Source organism: Dasypus novemcinctus, chromosome 28 (genome assembly GCF_030445035.2).
Source record: "Dasypus novemcinctus isolate mDasNov1 chromosome 28, mDasNov1.1.hap2, whole genome shotgun sequence".
In the NCBI taxonomy this organism is placed as follows: domain Eukaryota; kingdom Metazoa; phylum Chordata; class Mammalia; order Cingulata; family Dasypodidae; genus Dasypus; species Dasypus novemcinctus.
In genome coordinates, this window is record NC_080700.1 from 16,578,354 (window position 1) to 16,599,622 (window position 21,269).

The window sequence follows — 21,269 nt, forward strand, 5'->3', positions numbered from 1 at the left end:
CTTAATGGGGAAAAACGGAATACCTTCCATCTAAGATCAGGAAGAAGACAAGGATGAGCACTTTATCCACTGTTGTTCAACACTGCACTAAAGTTTTGCCAGAGCAATTAGGCAAGAAAAAGAAATAAAGGCATCCAAATTGAAAAGAAAAAGTAACATATTTCCTATTTGCATTTGATATCATCTTATATACAGATAACCCTGAAAAATCTACAACAAAATTCCTAGAAATAATAAATGAATTCAGCAGAATGTCAGGGTAGATCAATAGCCAAAAAATCAGTAGTGTTTCTATATACAATGAACAATTGGAAGAAAAAAAATCCATTCAAAGTAACAGATTAAAAAATCAGATACAAAAGAATAATAAAAACCAAGTATATAAAGGAATTCTAAACAAAATATAATAAAATATTGCTAAAGTAAATTTTAAAAGATCTAAATAAATGGAAGGCTATTCCATGTTTATGGATTGGCTATCAACCTGATGTCAATACTACCCAAGACAATTTGTAGATTCAAAACATTCCCAGTTAAAATTCAAACAAGTTTCATTTTAGAAATGGAAAAGAAAATCATAAAATTTATGAGGATGGATAATGGGCCCTGAGTAGCTAAAGCCATCTTAAGAGACTAAAGTTGAAGGCCTCATATTTTCCAATCTTAAAAGTTTTAACAGAGGCACGGTAAGCAAAAGACCATGGTAATGTCACAGTGACATATATATTGACCAATGAGATAAACTCGAGATCTCAGAATTCAACCCTCACATTTCTGGCCAACCAATTATTGGCAAAGAGGAAAAGAACTCCTCAATCTGGAAAGAATTGCCTCTTCAACAAATGGTGCTGGAAAAAGTGGACCACCATGAGTAAAAAACTAGATAAACCTTTATTTCACACCATATACAAAAATAAACTCAAAATTGTATGATTCCAATTATTTAATACATAAATATAAAACTATTTATAAAAATGAAGTTAGATTAGTAATTATGTAGGGCTGTGGAAGGACAGAGGCATTGTGAGGTAACTGTTAAGGGGTGTGGAGTTTTTCTTTTTTGAGTAAAGAATTTTTCTAAAATTTTTTGATGAAGGCACAACATTGTGATTATACTAAAACCCATTGATTATAAACTTAGGATAGATTGTATGGTATGTAAATATGTCTCAATAAAATAGCTTTAAAATAAACAAATATGCAAGAATACCCAGAAAGAGCAGCTATATACAGCAGGGGAAGCAGAGAGAGATAGGTGACAAATTTCAATTTTTTGTCTTTTTTTATTGTTAATGAAATAATGAAAATGCTCTAATAATGACTGAATTGATGAATACACAATTACTTGGTTATGCCAAATACCATTGACTGTACACTTTAGATTGTATGCTCCACTAATATGTATCAATAAAATGGATTTGTTCTAAAAAACTGAAATTAAGGTTTCCATATTTACACACTCTGAATCTTAATATTTTAAGAATTAATGTCAAGGACAGGATTTTGAAATATTGACCATCATAATTACATTGCCTATGGGCACTGAAGGTTTTGGATTCTATCAGGTAATTTATTATTAACAAGGTGATTATTGCAGTGCATTTTGCCTGGATACTTCCTACATAGAAATTAGCAATGGGCAGTGGGAATGATCTGGACCACTGCCTGGTACAGAGAATGACTGTGTGCATGATTCTCATTCCCACTGATAAAAGATTCTAGTCACTGAGTTGAAGTATTGTTTCCTCTAAGATTAAGAAGAAAGAGACAAATTGTGCTTTTCCCATTCAGGTATTTAATCACTAACCCAGAAAAGACAACTAGAGAAATATATTTGTTTATGTGAGCAAGACTTCAAAATCACAGACTTCACATTCTTCTATCCCCAAACTTATAACATTTCCACAGTTGATATTCATAAAATAAGCCATCAGATACCCAATCATTTCCCCAAGCCCCTCAAACAATATCCCTCAGAGTAACACAATTACTGATGCACACATCCTCCCCACTCTCTGAATAAATGATTTCCCATGATTTTTCATTTGACTGCATTCTCCAACATTAATTTCCTGGAAAATCCCTCAAGGGATTTAATCCTCCTAAAATAGACTTTTCGCTTTTATTTAATGTTTTGTGGTTATTCTTAAACTGAGTTTCCTTTAGCACTCTAAGACTTAGCTTTGACTGAATGATAGTGCACAGTGATTACATAGCTACTGTTTCACTACTGTAGAGTTCACTCAATTACTTTAGGGGATAAATTAGGAATTAAGGCAATCCCACATTGAGTACAGGTGTAGAATTCCTCACATGTGATTTCTCTGGTAAGCTTATTAGCTAGAGTGGTAGATGAGACCTCTTCAATTCCATTATATTTATATTATGTATTCTCTCACATAGTATATCATCTATCTTCTGAGGGCTTTGCTACTTAAATGGCATGTATATGGATTCTCACCAGTATGAAAGTTACTAGATTTTCTGAAGTAGTATGGATGACAACAGGAACTACTGAATAGATTAAAAACAGTGTTTATTCATAATGTGAGTTCTTTGTTATGTTTAAAGGTTAAATCTGTGGCTGGTCTCTTTCATATCCAAAACTAGTGTACTTTTAGATTTTACATTTAAAGTAGGAATATTGACTCATGACTTTTTCAAATTTTGACATTCACAGGGATTCTCTCCAGTTTGAGTAATCTCCTATTGTCTAAGACTAGAAAAATTAACATTTTCCCATATATATATTATGGTTTCTGTCCAGCATGAATTCTCTCATGTTTCCTGAGGGTAGAAATAAAAGTGAAAGTTTTCCCACATAGACAACATTCATGGGGTTTCTCTCCTGTGTGACATCTCTCATGTTGTTTAAGGTAAGAGGATGTAGTGAAGGCTTTCCCACAGAGATGGCATTCATGTGGTTTTTCTCCAGTGTGACACCTCTCATGTCGCTTAAGGGAAGAGAATGTAGTGAAGGCTTTCCCACAGAGATGGCACTGATGGGGTTTCTCTCCAGTGTGAGTTCTCACATGATGTTGAAGATGAGCATATTGACTGAAGGCTTTCCCACAAAGATGACATACATGGTGTTTCTCCCCAGTGTGAGTTTTCTCATGTTTTTGAAGACTGTAACGTTGACTGAAAGCTTTCCCACATAAATGACATTCATGGGGTTTCTCCCCAGTGTGGGTTCTCTCATGATATTTAAGAGAAGTATAATGACTGAAGGCTCTCCCACACAGATGACATTCATGTGGCTTTTCTCCAGTGTGACATCTCTCATGATGTTTAAGGGAAGAGAATGTAGTGAAGGCTTTCCCACACAGATGACATTCATGTGGTTTTTCTCCAGTGTGACACATCTCATGTCGTTTAAGGGAAGAGAATGTAGTGAAGGCTTTCCCACAGAGATGGCACTGATGGGGTTTCTCTCCAGTGTGAGTTCTCACATGATGTTGAAGATGAGCATATTGGCTGAAGGCTTTCCCACAAAGATGACATACATGGTGTTTCTCTCCAGTGTGAGTTTTCTCATGTTTTTGAAGACTATAACGTTGACTGAAAGCTTTCCCACATAAATGACATTCATGGGGTTTCTCCCCAGTGTGAGTTCTCTCATGATATTTAAGGGAAGTATAATGACTGAAGGCTCTCCCACACAGATGACATTCATGTGGCTTTTCTCCAGTGTGAGTTCTCTCATGATATTTAAGGGAAGTATAATGACTAAAGGCTTTCCCACACAGATGACATTCATGTGGTTTTTCTCCAGTGTGACACCTCTCATGATGTTTAAGGGAAGAGAATCTAGTGAAGGCTTTCCCACAGAGATGGCATTCATGGCATTTCTCTCCAGTGTGAGTTCTCTCATGTTGTTGAAGATGAGAATGTCGACTGAAAGCTTTCTTGCATAGATGACATTCATGGGGTTTCTCTCTATTGTGAGTTCTTTCATGTTGTTTTAGGGAAAATAACTGAATAAATGCTTTCCCACACAAATGGCATTCTTGCAGTTTTTCCCCAGTGTGACATCTCTCATGTTTTTTAAGAGAAGGGAATGTAGTGTGGGCTTTCCCACATAGATGGCACTCATGGGTTTTCTCTCCAATGGGGGTTATATTGTCTTGTCTGAGTTCAGAGGATTGGATATAATTTTTAACACTTTGGTAGTGTTCATATGATTTACTTGTATGGTGAAGATGCTCATGTTCTTTAAAATATGAATAGTCACTGAGGACTGTTGCAGGTGGTTTCCTGAAATAGGATTTCTTTGTTATGTGAATCAATGCATATTGGCTCACTGTAGATTTGTGAGAAGAATCTTCTTGCAAAGAATTACACTTAAAGGAATTCTTTTGGATGTGAGATCTGTGCTGTGGGGAATTAGATGAAAGACTATAAAACTTTTGTCCATTTACATTAATTCCTTCATTTCTTACATATGAAACTTAGACTAATCCACTAGTGGTAGTCTCCAATTAAATTATTTGCCATGTTAGTTTCATATAAAAATTATTCTACTCTATACACACAGATTTTCTCTATTATAACAATCAAATTGCATAGGCATCTGATCAATTTTGAGCTTCATGATGTTTCAAAGATTTTACATTCATGAAACCTTTTTGTACAATTTGTGTTTTATATGACCTCAGGTTAGAGTTTGTGTTTAAGTTAATTTTTACCTAAAAATCCAACTATCATAGATTTTTGCTGGATTAGCACTTAATCCAAACATTAATTACAAATTCTTGATTTTACTGAATTCCTAATTTATTCTATCCCTAGGTATCTATTTCGAATACTAGTTTTCACAAAATTGAGCTTACCAATGACATGATTTTAGAAGTGTCCGTCCTACAGGTAGGTTGATTAAATATCATTTCTATCATTTTGCATGTTTTAAAGGCGCATTTCCTCCCTGTAGTAACTGGAAAAAAAAGCAGAATAAACTGTTATTAAAGTATTAGGGGAAGAAAAGTTTAGAAAGTTCCAAGTTTCCCTTTCAGTATGCTTCCCACATTCACAATGAGCTAGGAAAGAATATCAAAGTAATGAATACTTTAGGGATAAGTATTCATAAGTAAGAAAATTGTAGAACATTACACTTAGAAATTATTTTGAGGCATGGAATATAAGAAAAAATTTGGGATGTCAGGGAGGTAAAAAATAAAAGAGGGAAAATTTTTCCAAGAATAGGACCAAAGCAAAGATTATATGAAGGTTTAATTGCAATAAAAAAATGAATATTCCTTTCCTGATGCCAACGACAGTCAATAAAGCTTGAGACATATATGGAACAAACACATTTCTAAAATTTCCCCAATATCCTCAGGTACATTTTTAGAAATCATAACTCAGAAACACTGCAGAAATCATCACTCAAGGAATCCTGAAGTTAAAATGTTCAAGCACATACTGTATCATGAGACCCATCTTCTAATGCACAGGTCTTTAGAGCTCACCTGAATTCTGGTATTGAGGAAAACCTATTCCTTCTCTCCACACTTCTTCCCATTCCAACTGGGAAAGCCCATCTCTTTTGCAGACTTGATATCCTGTTTCTACGAAAAAAAAGTTACCTGGGTTTTGAGTTCTGATAGTAACAGGGCATGTTCATGATGTACATCACAATTTATCAAAGAATAAGATAAGCATTGAAGGTCAGCAATGCAATAATAATTTGAACTTAGATATTGACAATATTTCAACAGAAACTGTAACTCTTCACTTTTTGTCCATTTCAGTGAGGACCACTGGCCGTTTTTACCCATGCACTGTAAAAAGAGAGACTGCATAACTGTCTCTATTCTAAATGGTAAGAAATCTGTTTCCAAAGTGACTGAAAATTATGTAAAAAAATAATCCAATTAACATAAATTCCACAGAATGATCTCAATTTTATATGGAAAAGGATATATGCAATATTCTTACTACTGTGTTGTGAAGCCTCAGCATAGCCCTTGGAAGAGAATACTTATTTCTACACAGCCCTGAGTGTTGGAAATTGAGATTCAAGAAACACATTAAATTGTGGTCAGGAAGATTAATTCCATTTGAGTGAACTAGATGTAAATAAAAAATGAGGAAACAAATTCATTTGGGGATTTTTTAGCACAATATAAATGAATTAAAATTATAAAATATAAAAATATAAGGTAAGAGGAAGATGATAAAATTCAGAGAAGCTTATGTGGGTATCTGAATTAAAAATGGAAGATTATTTATGATAAGTATATAGGTAGATTAGACAGATGAGAAAAAAAAGATACAGACATAGATAAATTTTGAGAGTCTTACCTACTGAGACCAGGTTATTAATATTCTCCAGCATCACTTCTCTGAACAGCTTTCTCTGGGATGTGTCTAGCAGGTCCCACTCTTCCTGGGTGAAGTCTACAATCACATCCTTGAAGGTCACTAACTCCTAAAATATCACAGAAATGTTGGTTCACAGAGGGTTATCCTTACCAATGTCTTGAGTGGGATGTACAAAATAACAGTACTAAAGAGGCAGAAAACGTGTATATAAAACTTAAAAGGTATATGTGGTTCCAGTATCATTATCAATGCTGAAGTGCCATCTGCCGGTCAGATGCAGACACATACACACTCTGAACACACTGTAAAAGAAAATCACATGACATAGGGTGTGATATACACCTGGAAATATACAAATAAACTTGTAATTATGCCTTCTTGCTGCTGATTATAAAGCTTTCATTTGAGGATTCATAATTAAATCAATCTTGCTCAACAATTTTAAGTTGTACAGTTAGTACAGACTTTATAATTATAAGGCAAGCAATATTCATTCTATATATCATTTTAAAAAACGAGTATGGTTAGATTACTCCCCTATATAGAAGAGCTCACTTCCCAATTTATAAAATCATTTGGCCTTTGCAGATTTCCACCTTCATTCCACTGTGGTCAGAGAAATTATTTCGTATTATTTCAATCTTTCTGAATTCACTGAGACTTTCTCTGTGGCCTAGTATTTGGTCTATTTTGGAGAATGATCCATATACACTTGAGAAGAATGTATATCCTGCTCTATTTGGGTGTATTGTTCTATATATGTCTATTAGGTACAGATCTTCTATTATTCAAAGCCTTTGTTTCTTTATTGATTCTATGTTTAGATGTTCTGTGTAATTGTGATAATGGTGCATTAATGTTCCCCATTATAATTGTACAGGCATCTATTTTTCCACTGACTTTATCCAGTGTTTTCCTCATGTATTTTGAGGTGCCCTGGTTAGGTGCATATTTATGATTGTTCTTTCTTCTTGGGAAGATTGCCGAGTTTAATATGTAGTGTCCATTTTTGTCTCTCACAATAATTTTGCATTTAAAGTCTATTTTGTCTGATATTAGTATAGCTACTCCTGCCCGTTTTTGTTTACTGTTTGTGTGTAAAATTGTTTTCCAGCTGTTCATGTTTAACTTCCTTGAATCCCTGGGTCTAAGGTGGGTTTCTTGTAGACAGCATTTAGATGGGTCATATTTCTTTATCCATTCTTCCAATCTCTGTCTTTTGATAGGTGAGTTTAATCCATTGACATTCATTGTTGTTACTCTCAAGGAATTACTCACAGTAGCCATATTTTCTTTGGATTTCTGTATGTCATATGTGTTTTTTTAGTTTATTTTTTGTCTTTTTAGTTGTTCTTACACTCTCCTCCAACACTGTCTCTCCTATTTTGTTCTTTCCTCCTGCAGTACTCCCTTTAGTACTTCTTGAAGGGCAGGTTTTTATTGGCATACTCTCTTAAATTCTGTTTATCTCTGAATATTTTGAACTCTCCATCATTTTTGAATGCCAGCTTTCCTGGATAGAGCATTCTTGGTTGGAATTTCTCTTTTACTACCTTGACTATGTCATACCACTGCATTCTTGCCTCCATGGTTTCAGATGAGAAATCAGCACTTTATCTTCTTGAGCTTCCCCTGTATGTGATGGTTCTCTTTTCTCTTGCTGCCTTCAGTATTTTCTCTTTTTCTTGAGCACTGGATAATTTGACAAGTATATGAATTGGGGTAGGCCTGTTGGAATTTATATTGTTTGGGATGAGTTGCACTTCCTGGGCATGTACATTCTTAAACAGGTTTTAGAAGTTTTCAGCCATTATTTCCTCCAGCACTGAGTCTTTCTCCTTTCCTTTCCCTTCTCCCTGTAGTATACCAATAATGCATATGTTTGTGCATTTTCCATTGTGATTCAAAACCCTAAGTACCTGCTGGATTTTCTCTTTCTTTTTATCTATCAATTCTACTATCTGTTTGATTTCAGATTACTGTCTTCCACATCAATAATTCTTTCTTCTGCCTGTTCAAATCCGCTGTTATTTGCTGGGAGTGTATTTTTTATTTCTTTGAATTTGCCATTCATCACCATCATATCAATTATCTTTTTGCATATGTTTATAATTTCTTCAGTATGCTCTCCAAGTGTTTTCTTTTTTCTTTTTTTTTAAAGATTTATTTATTTATTTAATTTCCCCCCCTCCCCTGGTTGTCTGTTCTTGGTGTCTATTTGTTGCGTCTTGTTTCTTTGTCTGCTTTTGTTTCTTTGTCCACTTCTGTTGTCGTCAGCAGCACAGGAAGTGTGGGCGGCGCCATTCTTGAGCAGGCTGCACTTTTCTTTTCACGCTGGGCGGCTTTCCTCACGGGCGCACTCCTTGCGCGTGGGGGCTCCCCCACGCGGGGGACACCCTTGCATGCACGGCACTCCTTGCGCGCATCAGCACTGTGCATGGCCAGCTCCACACGGGTTGAGGAGGCCCGGGGTTTGAACCGCGGACCTCCCATATGGTAGACAGACGCCCTAACCACTGGGCCAAAGTCCGTTTCCTCCAAGTGTTTTCTTAATATCCTTAATCTCTTCCTTCACTTAAGTTGGTCCATGATATCTGTTTGGAGAGCTTTGATTAGTTGTTCAATGTTCTGCTCCTCTACCCAGTTTTTAGTTTGTTCACTGGATTGGGCCATGTCTTCCCAATTATTGGTATGGATTACAATTTTTTGTTGCTCTCTTGCCATCATTTTATCTTGATGGGATTGTTCAGTTGATTAACTTCTCTGTCTAGCCTCAGGTTTTATTTAGCTACTGTTTTTGTGTGTATGTTAAGAGTATGACACTTTGTTCTTCTTATTCTATTTTCTTGTTGTTGTCTAAGTTCCCTTGAAGGAAAAAGATTAGAGCCAGTGAAAGCAAAAGAGGTAAGAAAAGAAAAAGTATAATAGTGCTAATGATACTAAATGTTAGCAGAACCATATAAGACCTAGGAGAATGAATATTAAACTCATGTTAGCAGTGTAGAGGTATAGGAAAAAAAAAGGGGAGAACCCATAATGAAAAGGGAAACTGAATATGGAGAAGAATAGAATATGAATTGAAAGGCCAGCATGATCAGGAGAGAGGGAAAGAGAAAAGAAAGGACAATAATAGTAAGTTAATAAAAGATAGAAAACAGAAAAGAAGTGTTAGAAATAAAAAGCCAGAAAAAAACTGGTGTCTAAACCAAGAGAGATGGAGTGTAAGAGCAGCAACAGAAGGTGGAAGATAGAAAGATGTAGGAAGGAAAAGAGAAAGCATTGGTCGTTAAAATCAGTACACACAGAGAAGAGTAAATTGAGCATGAGGAGGCACTACAAAGAAGAAACAAGCCAGCAGCACCTAACTGGAAAAAAAAAAAAAAGATAACAAAATGTGGGGGGATAAAGAGGAAGGAAAGAGAAGAAAACAAACAAAAAAAATCAGACAAGGCTTCAAGCGAGGAGTCAACCAAACATTAAGAAGAAAAAGACTTCCCTCCCACACCCCTGTGGAGCTTGTCAGGCTGTTGGTGTTCACCAATCACCCTGCAGCTTTCTTGCTGCAGACCTTGAAAATGGGTTTTAGTGAGAAAACTATGCTAAATTTTGCAACAAAAGTAATCTTTTTTTTTTTTGAAAATAAGAGACCAAAGGGAGGCTAATAGAAGAATAATGTCTATGTTTTCCCTGTCTCAAAGTATCAGCCAGATGTTTAATATCTCAGTGGGTCACTACTCTAAGAGTTGGGAACTGAACCAGAGACCTTGCACATTCAAGGCTGAAACTCCTCCACTGAGCCAAACCCTTCTTTGTTCTACTATAATGTTAAGAAGACTCTTTAGAAACTATAACAAGGAAGGGTAACTTGTTTAAAGTGTTTTCTGGGGGGCATTTGGCACAGGGTGCACCTGGGGCAGGATTTTAGGGAGGGTGTGAGTGTTCATAATGTCATAGTGTTATATCAGTGGGTGGAGCCCATACAATGAGTGGGAAGGTATTTCGCTCCCATCACGGGGAGGCCTGATATTCTCCAACAGAGAGGAGGATGTCTCTCAAGAGCATGGGTTGCGCCCAGGGGAGGACAGACTAGTGTGTCAAGCCCTCAGCATTGTTGCAAGTATCTATGAATCTTGTCCTTCAAGCAGTGAAGTTTGGTTGTCACTGTGGACCCTGAGGAGAGGGGAAAGAGGAATAGAATAGTTGGAAGAGGGGGAAACTGGGGGACAATGGAAGTGTTCTGTATTATCCTGTAATGATGGATACAGGACATGTTAAATATCACCAACAATTTATAAAGCTGTATAGTCTAAAATGTAAACCATAATGTAACCAAAAATTTATAAAAATGTTCAGTCTAAAATGTAAACCATAATGGAACTATGGTTAGTAGCTATGTTTCAATATCTGTACATCAGTTGTAGGAAACGTAACATCCACATGTAAAATGATCATCATTGGGAAGGGGGAAAAGGGTTTCATGTTGGGTATATGGGTGTTCCCTATATTCTATATGTGACTTTACTGTGACCTAAAACATTTTTGAAGATACATTAAAAAAAAAAACGTAGACACTAAGGAAAGAATGGAAGAAATGACCTTGCCATTGTACATACAGGGCAACACCTATTACAGCGATGAAAGGCAAAATGTTTCTCTGAGTGTAAACTACAACATAAACTATAATCCATGCTATGTAGCAATGCTCCAAAATGTACTCATCAAATGCAATGAATTTGCCATGGTAAAAAAGAATTTGTCAGTTTTGGAGGAATGGGTCATTAGGGAGTGTGGTATATGGGAACCTTGCATTTTTTAATATAACAATTTGTGTGATCTATGTATCTTCAAAAAAAGCTAATGAAAATTTTAAAAATAAAATCGTTTAAGAATATGTTATGCATTTTGACAAATGCCAGTTAAAGTGTGAGTTGCTTTCTATCTAAAATCAATTCAAATGTCTATTATTCATTAAAATGGCAGGGAATTTTGAAGAAATATCCAGAATTCTTCAAAACTGAATAAGTTTCAAATCAGTAAGTTGTGCTTTCCTCAGTGCTACAATACTCAGGAATTCATTGAAATGCATAAATACAGATGATTCAGGGTCACAAGCCAGGGACTCCTGAGACAGTTGTACTGATACATGGCCTTAGACTGACCATTCCTATGGTAGGAGATCTCCTAATCTCAACTTTTCCTGGGGTGTACAAAGACCAGTTTTCTTTCTCTCACTTTTATCTTCATTTCATCTGTCAGTGAAAGATTAAAAGAATCCTGTTCATTGCTTCTGGCCTCTACAAATCTTCAAAAATTCTCACAGAGACATAAATTTTATTCCAACTATTATATAGCTTCTGAAACCACAGCCACAATGAAGGAAAAAAATAATTTCTATATGTGACATCCATTTATAAAATTTGAAAAATGTGATTTAGAAAATTGAAGTTTGAAATCTGAACAAGAATGGTAAAGGAAATTGTAGTTTTAAAAAATTATTTCAAGGGAAGTGTATATGGTTCAAGTAGCTGAGTTCCTGCCTACAACATGGGAGGTCCTGGGTTTGCTTCCTGGTGCCCCCCTAAAGAAGATGAGCAAGACAGCAAGCTGTAATGATGGGCTGGCATAGTGAGCTGACACAACAGGATGATGCAATGAAGAGACAATGATGCAATGGCCTGGCATGGCAAGCTGATGCAACAAGATGATGCAATGAAGAGACACAAAGAAGAAACAATGAGAGACAAAAAGGAGAGGAGGTGGATCAAGCCATTTGGTGCCTCCCTCCCATATGGGAGGTCCTGGGTTCAGTTCCTGGTTCCACTTAAATAGAAGATGAGCACACAATGAAAAGACACAGAGAGCACAAAGTGAGTGCAAATAATGATGGGGAGTTAATAAATACATTTTTTAAATCTTTCAGAAAAGTATTTCAAAATGTACAAATACATTCTATCAAAACTTTAAGAAAATTAAAAGTGGGGGAAATATATATATTATTCCTCATTTCCTTTAATTTACAAAACTTCTCATGTGCTTCTGACAAATATACCTACACCCTACACCCCAGTATCTGTAATGTTGGATTGACTGAATGCACAGCTGAAGACTCAGCCTCCCTTCTGACTATAAACATCTCTTCTTACTCATCTCTGTCACCACTATTCATCATATGCACAGGCCAATTTCAGGCACTAACATGATCCATGAATTCATTATTTATCTAAGGAGGCCATGGGATGGGTGAGAAAAGAAAACTTCTCATCTTCTCAGAGAATACATAGCCTTTATGGTAGCTTTAACCAACTCTTGCAATTACCTTGGAAGATTACTCATTGATCAGGACCTAACTTATCATAATCATTAAAGAGTCCTATATAAACTTAAGCTAAGATCCTTGAATAATTCCTAATTACACGTGAAATATTCACACCAATAGGAGAAATCTTCCCATCTGCTGACAACAGAGGTGTAATTTCAGTTGAAGAATTACCTACTCACATGTGATTGCATTGTCAATACCTTAGCTGGCATCTATCTTCCTCTGGATTTTCACTCACAACCAGACAAGCAGGAGAGCAAAGCTGAGAATGGAGAAAGAAGTCTTATGATTCAAGTCTTGACCACAATTTTCAGCCCCCACCCCCATCATGAATGCCAAACTTTTCACCTAGGAGTATTCTCTGCCCAAACAAGAAAAGGAACATGAGTTATGCTCAAGAGAAATGAGAGGATTCTCCTTTCCCAGGGTCAAGATGTTGGAGGTCTTTTCTTCTCTGGCTAATAAAGATATGATTATCTTCATATTACAGATAAGAACATGAAAATCCATTAATTGTATTAATTAGTCCATGATGTTCAGACTTTAATTCATTGCTGATCCCAAAATCACATCTGGAATTGGGTCCTCACTACAAAAGGAAGCACAGAATACCTCAGTTTTAATTATTGCTGGTTCTGCAATAGCATTCATTCTCTCACATGCATTTCTGATTTCTGGATTTTCACTCCCTTCCTGCTCTACCATGAATCTGACCTCTGGACACATTTGTCCTAAAACATCTTTATTCTTCCATATGTATAATGCAGCAACACTCCACATGAGTTTTACAACCCACCCAAATATATTTGGAAATCAACTAAGAAACTTAGGAATATACATTATTAAAATAAAAGAGAAAAAAAGAATACATGTTATTATGAGTTTGATCTGACCCAAGATTAACATGGCCATTTGTACCTCAAACACAGGAAGAAAATGATTGTACTCAACATGTTTAGAGAATTATATATTTTTAAAAATTCAGTCTTCTCAGTAACCCAACTGATAAAGGTTAAGTAAGTCAGTTAACAAATGTCCTAAATTGAGGTTCAGGGAGTTGAAGTAAAATGACAAATAATATTATGGCCACTGAAGGACACAGCAAGAGTTTGAATTTTTTTTCCCTGTATTCCAATTTCAAATATCTTAAGGGCTACATACCACACCGAGGTATTACACGGAATGCCACCTCTCATTTCAATATTCAGATCCTTACCCTGTTGTCAAAACTTCTTCATAATGTGTTACACTTACAACCATGAACAGCAAACCTGTTCAAGACATCTTTGCATTGAACTTGTTGCCAGATTTTCTCTATGTTCTTGGCTAAGCTACAAGCAATGAATTTCAAGAGCAAGCTGAGTTAGTTAGGCCAGTAACTTATTAAAGAATGGTGAGAAGAGAAATGGGAGAAAATAACAAATTATGGGGCCCAAGTAACGAGGAAAGAGCTGAAGAGTGATAAAGAGGGTTGATTGACAGACTATAATTCCCCATTATAGATTATAAATTCACAGGTTTACTTGTGTATTAATCCAGGTGAGGGATGAAAAAGGCCAAAACAGGGGGTAGAAGGCCAGAACAGGGGGCAGAAGGCAAGAGGGTGAGTTTGGCCTTTGTACTTGCTTTTTGAACCATTGATTATTGCACCCCTTTGCTAATGACAGGGAAGAAGTCCCATCTGTTTGCTGTTTTGATTGATTACCCCACCCAGGAGGGATCAATGATAAGGCCCATGAGGGATATCCAGGGCTTTTGGCTTCCAGAGAAAATCTCATTCTGAATGGGATTTTTACAAGTTTTTCCAGCAGCCATCTTGGAGGTACCAATATCTACATGTTTAATGCTGGTGGTTTTTTAGCCAGGTTCCAGATCTATTGATTCCCTAACTAGCCTGCTTCAAACCTATTTCCAAACCTTACCTTCCACCTCATATAATATTTCCTGCCAGACATATTCCAAGCAAGCATGCGTATTTCAGCATATGCTTCATGAGAACATTTCTTTTTAAAATTTTATTTAATTTTCATTTTTGAATAGGTACTTAGATTATATAAATGTTACATAAAAATGTAGGAGATTCCCATATGCCCCACATCCCACGCCTCCCACATTTTCCCACATTAACAACATCCTTCACTAGTGTGGTACATTAGTTGCAATTGAACATATTTTGGAGCTTTGCCAATAAGCTTGGATTAAAGTTTACATTGTAGTTTATTTATACTCTCTCCCACACAATTCTGTAGGTTTTGGCAAGATATATAATGGCTTGTATCTGTCATTGCAGTGTCATTCAGGACAATTCCAATGTCCCAAAAATGCCTGTCTTTCCCTCACCCACCCCTTAGAACCTCCAGTGGACACTGCCTTTACAGCAATGATAAAATTTCTTCCATTGCTAGAATCACAGTAAGTCTATAGTAGAACACCAGTAAATCTACTACAGTCCATAGCTCATTCCCCAATCCTGATGATTCTGGGATGGTGATATCCATTCCACTTCTGATTAAGAGGAGGCTGTGATCCATTAGGGCTAATGTATGGAACTCTCTCACTTGCAGTTATACATTTTCTCAATTCCTTGATATGGAAATTGTCCATTCTCACATCCTTGTTAGTTGTCCTGGGTGTGGTCAATGAACTGTTTAGTAAGTGTTGCAACTCCATTGATATTCAGCACCCAGCTGGAACATGGACAGCCCAAAGATTTAAGTCTCTTGGATGTACACCTACCAACTCTAATACTAATTATCAGTTCAAATAGAAGGACAGAAAAGCCATGTGTAGGGAAGCCACAACTTAATCTAACTGTATCACCCTGGGGAGCATAAATTCCAAAGTAGAGCACACTGGCAAGACACCAAACTCCTGAGCTATCTGACCAAACAATACTGTCTGGATATCTCCAGAGATCTCAGGAGCCCTGCTATTTGGAATGATGTGGGATCTGGGTGGGAGGCTCTTTATCTGTTCAGAGATAACCTAAACTGTCTGTGACTTGTGGGTGTGAGACGTAAGAGGCTGCAGTCCTGCCCTTCGTGACCATAGCAAGGACTCCAGTTCCAGCAAACAGTTTAACAATGCAAGGTCTATAAACTTAAAGTATTCAGGGGAAATGCAAACCAAATACCCTAAAAGCTTATCTAGAATGCCTGAAGTCCACGCTAAAAGCTTACCTAAGATGTGGAAGATATATATGCTAATTCAAGCCTATTGAGAACTGAAACAAAAGGACCATTTAACCTTTCCTCTCTGTATAAAAGAAACTCAGGGCTCGGGTTTGTTAACAGGAAGCTCCAGAGTCCCTCTGGATGTCAATAAACCATTTTTCCTTCTCAAAATCATTCCTGAGTCCTGGCCTCTCTATATGCAAATAATCGAACCTCTATCAGAATTCTACAACAGGAATAGTATCCACTTTGGCAGTCATTGAGATCCTGATGAGATGTGCATAATCATAATCTCTTGAATGACTTCCTGACTCACTTGGAAACCTCTTGGCCATATAAACTCATTTGTATTTACCTTTTTTCCCTTTTCATCAAGGTCTTTTTCCAAGAACATTTCTGATGTCTCTGTATTTAACCTATATGTCAATAGATACCTTACTATTTTCCATATCTGTGCATATAGGTGGCTCTAATTTTGTGTCATGTTTGTTACTACATGTCACACAGCACATTTATAAGCTCTTGTTTTATGACTGAATACAGAATCACAACTTCCAGTGTTTTCAAATACATCTGGGAAAAAGACTATATCTTGATAATTGAGTCATTCTTCCATCTTCCATAATCACTTCAAGTCCCATGGTTTGAATACCACATGCTCTCACATTTCACATTTCTTTTACCAGATGAGATTAACATTGTAATAACCAGGTGAATCATGTAATTTTAAAAAATCACCTCAATTTAGAACCACAATGTCTACAGATATTCCTGCATTTATACCCATTAGTTACTCCTCTCTCATTGAAGGGTCTTGTACCCTGATTAGGTTGAATGATCTCCAACTTAATTCCTGGCTTTCTTGTTTCTTTTTGAAATCACTACCAGCAACTGCTCTCTCTTATCACAATTACTTCAACATTTAACCTTATTCTCTTCTTTTATGAACCCAAATGCCCTCTGTGACTATTTCATCTCTTGTGCCTGATCTCCTTTTCGCTCCTGCACAATCCGTCTACATGAGCACTTTTACCCTTTACTCACACAACCTTAAATGATGAGTTAGTAACATGACAGGTTTCCTCTTAAGGAAATCATGCTACCATCTCCAATAAGCTCCCCATGAATAAATCCAGAGTGTGTGCTTCAGTCTATAACTTGGAAGTAAAGAATTGGATTTTTTGGGAACTTTCATTTTTGTAGACTTCTCTGACATCTCAATCTCCTGAGTGTATTCCCTCTTCTTGTGTTCTTCATGGCAGAACTCAAACAGTATTATTAGAACATCTCAAGGCTGAATTGCAGCCTTCTTTCCCACTTTTCTACACTATCATGACAATCACACATCTATGTAACTGCTTCATTTTACACCATTGTTGGCTCAAAAATGAGAGTGTGCATCTGTTTTCAAACGTAAAGCAAAAAATCCAATATAACTCAAGACATTACCACCACCATGAGCCCAGAGAACTAAAAATTCTCTTTTTCTAGAGCTCTCTGATTAACCTAGATGTCAATCATGATGAATATAATCAAGATATGTCACTTTAACAAAAGGAGAATCTTCAGTAAATGTCAACCAAAAGTATACTTCGCCCTTCCTATAGCCTATATTAAAATTCTACTATTCCTTCAGGTCACTCATGTAATTTTTCATTGCATAATTATTTGTTCATATTTTCATCACAGTCTAATTGCATAAAACCATTCCTTGAGTCGTAATATATTAAATGAGTTTCCCTTTATATAATGTATTTATATAATATAATGTATAAACAATTATAAATGCAGAAACATTGTATATCCACAATAAGTTAACCGGTCTCAGATGGCCTTGATCCAAATGCCTTCTGTCAAAAATAACACATGCTAATTAAAAAGTAAATCATATACAAAATAAATGAGGACTCTCATGTGATTAAAATTTTCTTCCTTATTCATGAGAATCCAATGGACTGAGAATGCAAGGAATACAAGTCTCAGTCAGGCGACTTTCATAACTAGTGTGGTTCAGAGCTTCTTTCTAGAAAAACCACCGTTTCAAGGGCAAACTCTCTTTGAATGTAGTTATAACTTCATCAGTCCTATCATTCAAAATACACATCTTGACCAACACAGATGTTAGTGAAGATGAATCTACTCAAGTCACACCTTGTGTCATTCATTTCCTTCTAGAACTCTCAAAACCAACCTTCCTGCTTTTTCAAAGATATGTTACACTTTTATGGATTTTGGTTGTCCTGAGCAAGTACTCTAAAGCACCTATAGCAAAAAGATTCTTACTAATCTGTATATGCAAGAGAAATGGAAATCTACTAGTTTCTGTCACACATGTGACTAAATAAGTATAAATATTTGTGCTGAAAAATCAAGGAAATTTTTCATTGTTCTAGAATGCATATACTTTACTGTCAGCAACATACTGATTGAAAAAGGTAGCCATCCACGATTTTCTTCCACCAAAACAGATGAACTCTGTACCCTTAACCCAACCCTGCTTTCTATCAAAAGGAAATTCTGTTTACAGTTATAACAGGTTCTTAACAATTTTTGTTCTAAGGATCCCTTTTCCAATCAGGTGAACACCATGGATCCTACTCAGAATGTAGCAGCAGATAGTTATATGACACTCAACAACAGCATGTCTTTAAATTAAATAAAAATTTTCAATTCAAGCTCACTGACCCCCTGAAATTTTTCCCCTGAAATAGACACAGACTCCTGGTTTAGAACCCCTGATCTATAGTGACTTCAGCATGCTCTGGAAGCAAAGTGGGTTCCTCACTTCTTCTGGTATGCCAATTGAAAATTGTGGACAAGTAAAATATCTCCTTCCTGCCATTTCACTCCTATATACTGTTGCTATCATTAAGATAAAGGCTTACACAAAATGGACTGAGCCTGAATATATTTAAAATGCACTTGCATACTTTAATGCAAAAACAGCCACTAGTAAAACAGGTATAATTATAAATTTAAATGAATACTATCTAAATTAACTGAAGAACCTAGCCTTTCCAGGCACAAAATTTTACTTTTGGCACTCTCTTTATGCATAGCATTTATTTGAGGAAATTCAAATTTCCCCAAGTGAAATTTTTCTTGGCAGACCTATCTCTGGTAATAAATTGAGAACATTGTCACTCCATTACATGACCCAATTTGCAAATCCTTAACGCACTATGCCAAACATTATCTTCAAAAAGTAAAGGACACTTCTCCTGTCAAACATGACAGAGACTCCATTAATCATAATCTGACACCAGGGTAATGGGTTTACTGGAAATGACACAGACAGTATAGCCCTAGATCCTCATTAAAAAGAACCCTGCCAGTTATCCCTAATTTCTGATAATGCAAATTAATTACAGGGTGTTGAGCCATGGGGCCACATTACTCAACTAAAAAAGATTTCATGACTCCTTGACTAATTATGGAGACTTAAAAATCCAAGTAGCCAGGAAGGGAAACAGGCAATGTCACAATGTAGATGACTTATTCCCAAGGTGACAGATCAAATCCTAACATAAACTAGTCCTCACATAGACTCTACCTTACTAATCCTCATAATGCATAAAACCTTTATTTCCTTATGCTTTGCTCTTGCACTGGCCTAGAAAGACAATGTCATTGTGTTGTAGAATTTGAGAGAGGTTCAATTATTTATTTGCGTATAGAGAGGCCAGGACTCAGGAATGATTTTGAGAAGGAAAAATGGTTTATTGATGGCGGGCCGGACTCTGTTTCAATTCTGAGCCCCAGAACAAGACTTTCAAGTTTCTTTTATACAGAGAGGAAAGGTTAAATGGTCCCTTTGTTTCAGTTCTCAATAGGCTTGAATTAGCATATATATCTTCCACATCTCAGGTAAGCTTTTAGCATGGACTTCATACATTCTAGATAAGCTTTTAGCATATTTTGTTTGCATTTCCCCTGAATACTTAAAGTTTATAGACCTTGCATTGTTAAACTGTTTCCTGGGACTGGAGTCTGTTGCCATGGTCACCAAGGGCAGGACTGCAGCCTCTTACCATCTCACACCCACAAGTCAGACAGCTTAGGTTATCTCTGAAGAAACAAAGAACCTCCCACACATAACCCACATCAATTGTCTGTTTCTCCAAGGACTTTCCAAAGGAATGTAAACTGATAGACGGTTTGAATTGTCACCATTCACCCTGATATATGCACATTGCAGGGGACCACAAAATTCTACCCATAACTAATTTCTTTTTTATCCCAAATGCTTCAGTGTCTTCAGATCAAACTGTATCATTTATTTCATATCAAATATGAATACAAGAACCAAGATCTTGTTTACTCTGCTTTAAGCTTTCTTGGACCTGTAACCTTGTAACCAAGAATTAAGAATTAGCAAAACTTTATAATTATTGAAACGTTATACAGATGATTTTTTTCCCTTAATTTTTTCACTATATAATATCTCAAAGCTAATACCGAAATTACTGAAACTGGCTAGGTCAACCTCATCCTTCTTTATGGTTATTTGAAAGGAGGCACACCCTTGTGTATATATACCATTGTGATTGTTATTCCAGTCTGACCTTACCTTTGTTTATGGTTATTTCAGAACTAGGCTTATCCTTGTGTTTACTTACTATTGTGGCATTTATTCTAGACTAATCTTACATTTGTTATGGTTATTTGAAAATGGCATGTGAATATTTACTATTGTGATTGTAATCACTCCACCCTCCGGATTGAAAAAAATTCTAAACTCCTCAAAATCAAGGAGGCAGATTTTTGGGCTTGCCAAGCAAATAAACTTTCTCACTTGAAACCCAAAGTCTCAGAAATTGGACTTTAAAGTATATTGGGGAAATAGGGGAAAATGGTGTTAGAGAAAGTGCACCCACATCTCTCCAATGAAAAAACAGCTGAGTGGGGACAAAATCCTGCCTGAGGGAGCTGTTTTGGGAACCACATATGGGAAGATTCAGGACTTGATCTGGAGAAAGATTGACAAAAAGAGTGATTGCTCCAGTTAAAACCATGAGGTTCTGGCACTTGAGGCTGGGATTGTGGGATGGCTAAGCCCCTCTCTTAGGTCATGAAGTCATGGCATTCCCTGAACCTTGCTGGTCACACAGCCAGAGGAGACAAACTTGGAGAATGGGAGGGTTCTCGTGAAGGGTGGAGAAGGGTACCATGAGTGTGTGTTTAATTGTCTGGACCCCCTTTTTTAAGCCTTGAGGAGCATACAATCTGGCTTGAGAAGAAGCCAGGAAGGGGAGGAGGTGAATCTGCTGAGGCAATCTGATTTACCTAACCTCCCTGAGATAGGGAAAATTGGTCTGGGAGAAGGGGGAGTCAGGCACTTAACTAGTACTGTGCAACTCATCTAAGGGAAGGTAACAGTAGAAAGTGCTTAATCAGCTTCGAAAAGCATATTTAGGATTCCCAACAAGGTGTGAACACTCTCTTTGAAAGAA

General features: G+C 36.5%; 1 protein-coding gene across 24 annotated transcripts in view; it reads right to left on the reverse strand.

Annotated features, from left to right (window-relative positions):
• Nucleotides 1-1,775: 1,775 nt before the first annotated feature.
• Nucleotides 1,776-21,269, reverse strand: part of LOC101417674 (zinc finger protein 596-like) — an 84,093-nt gene continuing 64,599 nt past the window's right edge. For 6 of the 24 annotated variants that reach the window (XM_071212479.1, XM_071212480.1, XM_071212491.1 and 3 more), the window contains 6 exons: nucleotides 12,992-13,232; nucleotides 12,823-12,905; nucleotides 6,304-6,430; nucleotides 5,469-5,567; nucleotides 4,833-4,933; nucleotides 1,776-4,376 (listed from right to left, as the gene is read on the reverse strand). In XM_071212479.1, the coding sequence (XP_071068580.1) occupies nucleotides 2,751-4,376; nucleotides 4,833-4,933; nucleotides 5,469-5,567; nucleotides 6,304-6,430; nucleotides 12,823-12,855 (1,986 nt within the window). In that variant the 5' untranslated portion in view covers nucleotides 12,856-12,905; nucleotides 12,992-13,232 and the 3' untranslated portion in view covers nucleotides 1,776-2,750. The remainder of the gene's footprint in view (nucleotides 4,377-4,832; nucleotides 4,934-5,468; nucleotides 5,568-6,303; nucleotides 6,431-12,822; nucleotides 12,906-12,991; nucleotides 13,233-21,269) is intronic. The other 18 variants (XM_071212483.1, XM_071212490.1, XM_071212489.1 and 15 more) reach the window with 6 other exon arrangements.